The sequence below is a fragment of the Vollenhovia emeryi genome, unplaced genomic scaffold (genome assembly GCF_000949405.1).
Source record: "Vollenhovia emeryi isolate VEMERY1.0 unplaced genomic scaffold, V.emery_V1.0 DF939210.1, whole genome shotgun sequence".
NCBI lineage: Eukaryota > Metazoa > Arthropoda > Insecta > Hymenoptera > Formicidae > Vollenhovia > Vollenhovia emeryi.
Window position 1 is genome coordinate 229,422 of NW_011967156.1, and position 9,671 is coordinate 239,092.

Consider the following 9,671-nt stretch of genomic DNA (forward strand, 5'->3'; position numbering starts at 1 on the left):
GCGCTGCATCTCGGCGGGGGGGGGGGGGAGAAGAGGACGGTCTCGATGATCCCGGGCTTCGCTCTCCCGCTCTCAACTCACGTGAAGTACGGCCGACACGGAGATCGCGATGGTTTCCGTCGATATTTCCCACGGAAAGCACGGAACTTACCCCTCGAACGGCGAGCACTGCGAGAAGATTCGAAGCATGGCTTCGCAACGGCATCGCGCAACTGACTTCGAGAATCGCAATATCGCACTCTCGATACCGCGGTCGATGGGCCAATCGCGGCGGATCAATCGCGACGGTCGATTAGCGCGGGAAATACAAGACACTCGGGCGAGTACCGGAGAAACGTTCGTAACAGATCGATCGCGAATAATTGCCTTTTCTCGCGCAATCTTCGACACGGGAATCTTTCATCGTTACTTTTACTTTGGAGTAAATCGCGTATTCGCAAACGTTCCAAACCTGTGACGACCGATGCGTAAAATTAAATATGCCTAATCTTCGAAGTTAACAGATTCGCAAGTATCATTCCTTCCCATCCGTGGGCATTATTATTCCTTGCCATTCGTTGAAATTCTTCCGCGAGGTAATTTCAATAATTCAATCATTTATTCGTTAAGCGAAACGAAAACTCCCGAACAGCATAAAAGATATCGCAGATACTGTGCCACCCGGGATGCACAGTGTCTGTCGCATAAGCCTTTTATATCTCACTTTTCTCACGCTTTTCTAACTACCGTAATTTCCTCCACGCTAAGATGCTCCCGCGGTGTCTAAATTTAATATACAAAGCACAAGCTTCGTAAAACAAAAGCTTTCTTAAAACTTCTTTCAAGTAAAAGAGAGCTCACAAATTATCCCTCACAAACTTTTATGTTTTTCCTCTATGTCGCACCTCTCTCTCTCTCTCTCTCTCTTTTACGTTATTATAAAGAATATTATAATCGGAACTTGACACTCAAGTGACGAAGATTACACGATGCACGTACGTCTGTTGCAGGCAAGTTTCGCAAGGAGTTCAGGCGTACCTTCCGGTGTTCCCACAACGGCGGGACCGGCGCCCACAAACGGGGATACGTCACGTGTATCGCGGACCCGCTTAAACACAGGTCCCGAAATTACACGAGATCGGCTCATACCATGTCCAACAATAATAACGTTCAGCAAAGTACCGAGGTCATACCTCTCAGTACCATAATCAACGTACCGCAAAACGAGAAACAGGAATGAGCCTGGTTTCTCGTACCCTCAAACTACGCCAGACGTTCTTTTCCACGCAGACTTTCTGACCAAGTCGAAATCTTTTCTCGAGAAAGATGCATCGAGACGTCCGCAGTGTCTCAATAATTAACAAGCGAAAGGCAACTGAACTTCCGTATCAAGACTGAGAAAAACGAGCGAAGATCGTTGAAAGTTGGTAACTTTGCGATGAATTCGCTTCGGCATTTTCAGAAGAGAGAAAGAGATCTGAATTGATCGAGGAAAATTGTAGTTGTTGAAAGAACATTTGGCGAGACGCGCTTTGTATACCACAATAAAGTATAGTTCTCTAAAGTCAATAACTCAGTAATATTCGTAGAGTATAATCAAGTCGTTCCAACGTATCGTTTAAGTAAAAGCCTCGTTCAACGGAACTTTCCTCAAGTTTCGCTGAATCGAGATGAACCGAGTTACATGATATTCAATTAATGTGTAAATAGGCAATTATACATACGAGTCCACACGACATCACTGAGATTTGCTGCTTTAAACATTTTACTTTATTATACTGTAGATATAGATGTAGATAACAATGTACATCACAGATCGATAACTGAAGTTGGAGACCTAAAAAGACGCACGTCAAGATTCAAAGGAATAAACGCAAGAGTGTAAATATAAAGCGTCGCGTTCTACCTATTCCGGCACTTAAAGCATTCAGTTACGCTCCGTTTTCGTGTGTCACTTGCGATATTTATTTTCCCTATAATACATTTCGACATATCAATCAAAATATATCTACAAAGTTTAATAAAGTGTACGTAATCCTAACGTTTAAAGCTTAAAGTTATTATATAAAGTTATCACTAACGGTATATTAGTTTTTATAAACTGTACAATATATGCTACAGCGAATGACGTGTTCTTTCTCGCTTCGTTTCCACTTAAATTTACATTTTTATTGCGCAGAAGTGCCGTTCACCATGTATAAATTCTCCTATCGAGAACCTCTCGCATCTGTTTCTCATAGAATTTTGTTTAAGGCTTTAACTTTGCATAACTTTGCCGCAGTTATACTCCTAGATGTAATAATTGTGGCGAGTTCGAAACAAAATTATTTGAACGTTTCGTCTCAATGCGCTCTTTCGCTGCTTTTATTCACAAAAATAATTATCTTACTTCATTGATTAAACACTCTAGTATATTCGAGTTAGATCTTAGAGACGTAGCTTAATATCCCGAAAGAAGAAAAAAAAAGTACTTTATATTATCTTTGTGACAACGGCCGACTTGTATGTTAATAGAACTTGCAAAAACGGCCAGTTTATGAAACTTAAAACATGTAAATAAAATATAATAAAAGAGAATTCATTGTGTAATATGGGAGAAAAAACTAAATAGATATCTGATAGAGACTGTTCGTTTCTCTTGCTTCCACGTATTTTCTATTCTGCAAAGTAAGACTAACACAGTCTCCTCTCTTTTCGAACGAAGCCAAGAACCGAGAGAAAAGAGTGCAGAAATGCGTAAGAATGAAGAGAACAGACATCTGTTAATTGTTATCCCAATTGCATGTGAAAAAAAAATTTTCTATACAAAAAGATGCACACTTACGTTACTCAATGAAATGTATTTCGTTAATATTATAACTACAAACATTTCTGCACTGTAGGTAGTCATAACATTGAAAAAGTATATGTATAGAATTGCCGGTTACATCATGTCCGCAGTTTATGGCCTGCGCAGCTGCCAAGTATATTACATTCGTACACGATAACGTTCCTCGCTAAATAGTGACCAGTTATAGGTAGACTTCGCATATGAAAAAGTCATCGTTACTTCATATTCCAGGCAATAATAACCGTCAGCGCGTTACGAGGCTGCTATTTTAGATATTATTACAAATATGGATTATAGTTCCCATATGTTAATACGCTTTTTTTTTACATGTTTTAAACTTATATTTAATAGCATTATTCGCGTATCGGTTCTTTGTGAAACTTCTTTATTCCAAAGCAATTATCAGCGAAGCTTTCAAATCTTGCAAATCCATCATTGGAATCATCAATCCACCATTATTTGCGTGAAAAAAGCTACCTCGATAAGATTTTCCGACGACACACATGTTCGGGAAATTACAAATTTTTTTTTAATGAAATTTTACTTTAATGCAAGTGAAAATTGTAATAAATTTTTCGCGTAACTTAATTTACATAAACTGTATCGTATTGTTTTCTTATCTTAGAAAATATCTTTCTAAGTTCATTTTCTATGAATTTTCATAAGCAATAAACAGATTAATTTACTTTGATATTCAAAATAAATTAAATCATAAAATAAATCATGACTTTTCGCTTTTAAACCAATAAATGGTTATAGTAGCGGATCAATGGCCTTAAAGCTAAAATGTTGCGTACACGTCAGCTAGCTAGTTTACTGCAACGACTGCATTCGAGAACATAATTTTAGTATTTCTTGCTCTGTTATAAAATATAGTGCATTCGCCGATGCACTTCTTCGAATACGAATTGATTAATAATTATTCTGTATCCCTGATTCTATAGCGAAAGATTGCATGCGCATTACAGAATAAATATACGATTATGGGTATGCGAATGAACTAGATGCTTCCAAAGCAACGTTTCGTCCAAGCGCGTCGTGTTCGCGGAGCGACACTTCAACACGCGGCAAGTCGCGGGGAAAAACATCGCATAAATACGAAGCGTAAATGATAGTAATAACGGTCTTTAGGCTGCAGCTTTCTCGACGATGGTACTTTCGGGAATTGCGGATTCAATGTTACCTAATTCAGTCTCGACGCTAGCCAATGTCGTTGGACTGTGAGAAACCGTGTTCTTTTCGTTCGAAGTTACTTCTAATAGTTCCTTAACACTGACGCTATCGTCCAAATTATCTTTTTTAACGGGTGACGCGTCAATGTTTATGTGAGCGTCGGCATTCGTGATGATCTCTACCTTCCCGTCCATATCGTTCACTGCTCTGACCACATCCGGAGTTTGACTCTTCTGGGGCGGCTCCTGACTCGGCATGCTCGGCTGTTCGACTTGTGCACTGTCGAATTGTCCCGGCACGGGCTTCTCGTCACTTTCTACCGCGCTACCATTCTTGACTTCTTGTTCAGTCTGTTGCACGTTATTACCACCAGATTGATTATTCTGATACTGCTGGGTGCTTCTGCCTCTGCCTCTACTGCTTTGCTGAGTATCAGGCGGTGGAAGAATAGGTATCGCTGCTTTCGGTCGCCGCAAAGGAGCTGCTTGTTGCTGTTGCTGCTGCTGCTGTGCGGGACTGTAGTAAGTACACCCTTGCGGTTGGTACAATTCTTGGGGCGGTGGTGGACCTTGAGGCTATAACATTAAAGTACACAAAATTAAATACGGAATATTCCCATTATATTGCAACTTTATAACATTTTTTTTAGATATTTAAGAAAGACCTCACCTGCACCGAAGGGTTGTATCCCTGGTAGCCTTGAAAGTTTGGTGGGAACGTCGGGCCATTTGGACCAGGAACATAATTAATTATACTAGGAGGTGCCGTTTGAGGTGGTATGAATTGCGGTGGCGGTACTAAGAACGGTGGTGGCGCGTAGCTAGCAGCTTGTCCACCAGGTGGTAGAGAAATGACAGGCTGCCCTGCCATGGGTGCTGCGGCTGGAGCGACTGGAGGAGACTGCTCAAAATGGCCTTGGGGATAACCTGGAACGTTAACACATGGTAAACCGGTTTGCAATAAAAACTGGAAAAAATATTTTTAATCAATCAAACAAGATGTGCAAAAGAATTCTGTACATCCCATCACCATTTTATGGTTAATAACTATTGCCTCTATATTCTTTTTGGCATAACTATGTTTTTTTAAGTATTTTCCATGGAAAAAAGCGATATTGTAAAAACCCTAAGGGAGATATTTATTTGAGGATAATGGAATAACTTTTATATTTACTTTTAACTTCTATATACATACTGTACTGTTTTCTTACCTTGAGATTCTAGTACGGCTCTTGAATTTCCAGCTAGGTACGCGTATGCAGAAGCAACACATTAATGTTAAGTACATGCTTGTATTAGGCCATGTAAAGCATATATCATAAGACATAGATTAGGAACAGGTTGTGTTAAAGTAAGATAAAATATCAATGTACGTTATTACCTTGAGGCGGAAAGTACCCATGTTGGGCATGTTGAGATGGATAATTCTGTTGCGCGGGAGTTTCCGAAATGGTAGGTCGTTGACGAAGACTGGAATATCGTTTAGGTCTGTTTCCAGAGCTATCCTGTTGTTGCTGTTGCTGTATTGTCTGCTGCGGAGAATGCGTTTGTTGTTGATGAGATGGTTGTTGTTGTGGTTGTGGTTGTTGTTGCTGCTGTTGCTGCATTCTAGGTGGCACTGTGTTTGATCTATGTTGGTTGGTGGACGCGAAAAAACCTTCTATACAAATTAGAAAAAAAAGAAACATTGGGCACTCGCAGCTGTATGGCAAAAGTATAAGCTAAAGACATCGATAAGAAATTTTTATATCTATATTCCTGAAAATGTCTCTCAGAATGTTTAAAATAGTTTTCCACATAAATTTAATTATTAAATCAATATTTTGAAGTAGACATTTGTTAATTATTGAAGATATTAGAAAAACAATCACTCACAATCAATTAAAAGACAAGTCACAGAGTATGTTATAACTATTTAAATTAATAAATTAAATTGCTAGTCTTTTTCTATTCTTGTCGTCGAAGATTTGCGACCATTACGAATATATTTATACAATTTCCTATTCTTTCGATTACTATACTTGACATAAACTCACTGTTGTGTCGTGCAGGCTGGTGATATTGACTACCATCATTAATATTGAGTTGTTGTTTCATGTCGTGAGCAAGTTGATGCTCTTCATTATGCTGGGCGGTATTATTCCTTCTATTTTCTACCGTAACCGGGCCCGGGCCACGTCCTTTCAATTTATTCTCAACTAGTCTGTTAGTGACCATGTTGTTATTGGCGTTGGACTTGAAACCTCTACCGCGCGTCCTACTTGCGGCCAAGTTTACAGACTCTTGGGTGTTCCTCTTGTTGTTCTCTCTTAATAATGGCTTGGTATTAGCTAGTTTTTCCACGTCACCGCCAGAACCAGTGTTTCCGTTTGTACTTTGATTTTGAGTAACGTGTCTACCTTCCTTTTTCCACGATGTATTAGTAGACTCATCCGATCCTTTATTTTCACTTCTGTAATAACATATTCGCTCAAGATGCCATCAACGTCTTATTATCGATAAAAAAGTCGTTTAAATATAATACAAGACAACGTACATGGATGTGTTGGAGGCGCTAGCAGGCTTCATTTTTGCAATATCCTGCTGGGACTGAAGCGGCGGGAAGTTTTGGGTTTTGTTCTGCGTTTTGTTCTTGCTGCTATACCAAGCCGACGAAATTACAGGTTCCTCCACCTTGCTCGGAGTATTCTGCATCAATTTAGAGAGAAACGAAAAAAAAAGATATATCCGATCAAACTTGTAATAATCAATCGCGCTAACCAACGCAGGTGTATCTCGCGACATTTACCTTGCTATTACCGAGAGCAGGAAAGTCTTCGTTATTCTTCTGGAAGCGTCTGTTGGTTGCCCTACCAGGTACAGTCTTCCCGTAAGCGTCTTCGTCCTCCCAATTCCTCGTGTACTTGTTGGGTCCACGGCTGAGAAAATACGCGAGACACATGTAACACAATGAAATCGTGATTTATGAGAAACAAAACTCCGCGATAAGCTCACCCGTATCTTCTTCTCCTCCTAGCTCTAGGTGGCCCTTCCTCGTTTCTAATATCATAGCCGTACGTTGCTATCAATTCCTCGGGTCTTTTTGGAGCCTGCTCCTCATCGTTGTATCTGTCGTGGTCCCACCTATCCTCCTTATCTTTCCACACCTTCTTCTCCTTGGTCTCCTTCACGCTCGTCGGCTGCTCCGCGTTATTATCGGTCACTTCGTCAGTCGTACGATCGTCATGCTCGTAAAACGTCCCTCGTTTCGGTATGTACTGCGGATTACGCCTGTCCTCGTCGTCGTCCAACTTCTTCTGCGGCTTCTCCTCTTCTTGCCCGTCCCCGCTTTCGCGTTGTTCCCCGCCTTCCTGCGACTCGGCATCGGAGTCGCTCTCGTAAATGTCGCATTCTGAGTCTTGATGCCCGTCGGTCTGTTCGCTACTCTGTAAAAGGGAGACTGGTCAGTACATGTTCTAATCAGTTGCAAATTAAAAACTTTATAGACATATCGACAGCTTCAGCATTTAATCAATTCTGAATTACTTATTGTACATTTTTAATTTTTCCTGCAATTAATAGATATCTCCTTCAGCCTATTGATTGATTCCACTGATTAGCTATCTGTGGTTCTTTATATAAGTCAAGGCTGTGGTCAAAGGAAAGGCAGAAAAACAACGTGGCCCTATTGAACTGCATAAACTAACTAAAGCGCGGGTAAACTTTTTGCTCCCTTTCTCCCCTCTCTCTTTTCTATCGTTCACATTTATTAAAGTGTAAAACTGTATTAAAAAGTGCGAAGCGTTTATTAAAAGATGTTTTTTTTAACTTTCGCGCAATAATTCCCTGGCAAATTAACGGCTAATTTGCTATAAACAAAAGATTCGCTTGACCGTAATATCTCGTTATTAACTTTAACATTTAATTCTTTATTAATTTTACAATCCAATGATGTGTATTTCGTTAATCAATTTTTAATGTTGAAATAAATTTGAGACGCCAGTAAAAACACTTCCAAGCCCGATTCATGTAACATTTTTAATCATAATTTAAGAATGCACTATTCATAGTTTTAATTTTAATAAAACTATGTAAGTCGCTTCTCAGTCCGAGTTTACCAATACATTCAAACAAGTTGGCGGATAGTAGGCTCGTTCTAGATAGAACCGAGAAAGGTGTTGAAGCAATCGATACGGCGATAAAAGAGCATTCTAGAAATATGAAACGAGACAACCATGGATGACAAAAAGGTTGTCGGAATGAAGTACAAATGGAACTCGCTCAATAATTAAATAAAAGGTTTCAATCCTTCTGTGAATGTGTAAAGTTTCAACTGATTCGATCAAATCGTTCATCTTAGATCTTGAAACAAACGTATCCGTTTGATTTAAACAAAAATGAATAAGCTCAAAGTGCGTGCAAATGATCAGGTGTGTCACAAAGAGTGGCAGGGTCTCTCAAGTATTTTGCACATCGGCATGAATGGCTCTGTCGACAAGCTCTTCACGAGCTGCGAGATTATCAGGACTAAGTTGGCGGATGTTAAACCAAATGCCACAGGCTGGTGGCAGGCGGTCAAAACCATATCATATCGCATATCGTTAACTAAGACGGACGTGCCTGTAAAAAATAAACTGTTTAATCGTACGAATTGCAGCTTATGTTTCTAAAAGACCTAAGAGTTTTACGCGAGACGTACGACGTCCGTTGTGCGAGTGCCGTTCGTATAGCCCGTTACGAGTGCCCTTCAAATTGGCCCACGTGTATATTCGCGAGGGAAAGGCTGATAGCTGGGAACGATCCGTAAATACTCAAGACTGCTTAGTCGTAGACGTAACGCGGTGTCCACAATGAGATCTCAAGACGTAAGATTGAGGAAATTGGCCAATTACAGCCGAGTATATCAATTTCTTAAATCTCACGTCTTAAAGTCTCACTGTAGACGCCGCACAAGGCGAGGCAGAGAGAACAACTTAAGTCGTGAAAGGCTGTTGTAAACAAAACGCAAGTTTTTCTCCTTACGTCTACGACCTTAAGGCAGTTTTGAGCGCTTACGGATTGTTTCCTGCCACCAGCCGAAGACGAGACTCGGCGGAACCAATCGGTCGTCCGTGTCGTCAGCTCGCAAGGCCCGCGGTGTCGGCGGCGGCGAGGAGAGGATCAAAACTGCGCCGAGGGATCCGCGGGCCGGCCGACCGCGGGTCTCGAGCTGGCGACTCTCTCGACTCCGCGGACAACAGAAGCAGTGTTCCCCGTCTCCCTCGCACGCCCGACTCTCGCCGAGCGGACGGCGCGACGCCGCGACGGCTAGGGAGGTGCCCTCCTGGCGCGACTCGCCCCCGCGGCGGGTCCCTCCCGAGGTCCCCACGCGCGCGCGTTTACCTGGGTCTCCTTCGTCGCGTTCAGCTCCTCGTACGAGTCCGAGAGATCATCAGAGCCGCACGACTGGTTGGACTTGCGACGTCGCCGTGTGTCCGACATTGCTGCTGCGTCCGGTTGCACGCGATGGAAAGTATCGCGCGTGGTCTTCCCGCTTCCTCGTGTGTCAGCCCCGAGAACGGACGGGAAATAACGGCGGAGAGGGAGGAAAAACCGTTCCGATCGTGTCCGCGGGATACCTCTCGCGCGATGCGTCCAGCCGATCTCGCTCTCGCTCACTCACTCACTCACTCACTCACTCACTCACTCTCTCTCTCTCTCTCTCTCTCTCT

At 41.8% G+C, this 9,671-nt stretch overlaps 2 protein-coding genes across 11 annotated transcripts in view; one reads left to right on the plus strand and one right to left on the minus strand.

Annotated features, from left to right (window-relative positions):
* LOC105561150 (orexin receptor type 2-like) overlaps positions 1-4,677 on the plus strand; it is a 48,718-nt gene extending 44,041 nt beyond the window's left edge. For 7 of the 9 annotated variants that reach the window (XM_012010889.1, XM_012010892.1, XM_012010887.1 and 4 more), the window contains exon 7: positions 990-2,583. In XM_012010889.1, the coding sequence (XP_011866279.1) occupies positions 990-1,219 (230 nt within the window). In that variant the 3' untranslated portion in view covers positions 1,220-2,583. Of the gene's footprint in view, positions 1-989; positions 2,584-4,631 lie in introns of those variants that run through there. The other 2 variants (XR_001008881.1, XM_012010894.1) reach the window with 2 other exon arrangements.
* LOC105561149 (protein CASC3) lies at positions 1,732-9,665 on the minus strand. Of its 2 annotated transcripts, XM_012010885.1 has the most exons (9): positions 9,343-9,665; positions 6,976-7,406; positions 6,770-6,899; positions 6,518-6,669; positions 6,018-6,433; positions 5,363-5,641; positions 5,193-5,225; positions 4,652-4,908; positions 1,732-4,557 (listed from the first exon to the last, which is right to left on the minus strand). In XM_012010885.1, exons 1-9 carry the CDS (start codon positions 9,439-9,441, stop codon positions 3,937-3,939), a joined length of 2,418 nt encoding a protein of 805 aa, XP_011866275.1. In that variant the 5' UTR covers positions 9,442-9,665; the 3' UTR covers positions 1,732-3,936. The 2 variants fall into 2 exon arrangements, with proteins under 2 accessions (XP_011866275.1, XP_011866276.1); XM_012010886.1 differs by lacking the exon at positions 5,193-5,225.
* Between the last annotated feature and the right edge of the window lie 6 nt (positions 9,666-9,671).

Coding starts and splice junctions, on each gene's coding strand:
- LOC105561149 (XM_012010885.1), bottom strand. CDS start 9,441: ATGTCGGACACACGGCGACGTCGCAAGTCCAACCAGTCGTGCGGCTCT. Junction 6,434..6,517: donor AGCGCCTCCAACACATCCAT/GTACGTTGTCTT, acceptor ATGTTATTACAG/AAGTGAAAATAAAGGATCGG. Junction 4,909..5,192: donor AGCCGTACTAGAATCTCAAG/GTAAGAAAACAG, acceptor TTAACGTTCCAG/GTTATCCCCAAGGCCATTTT.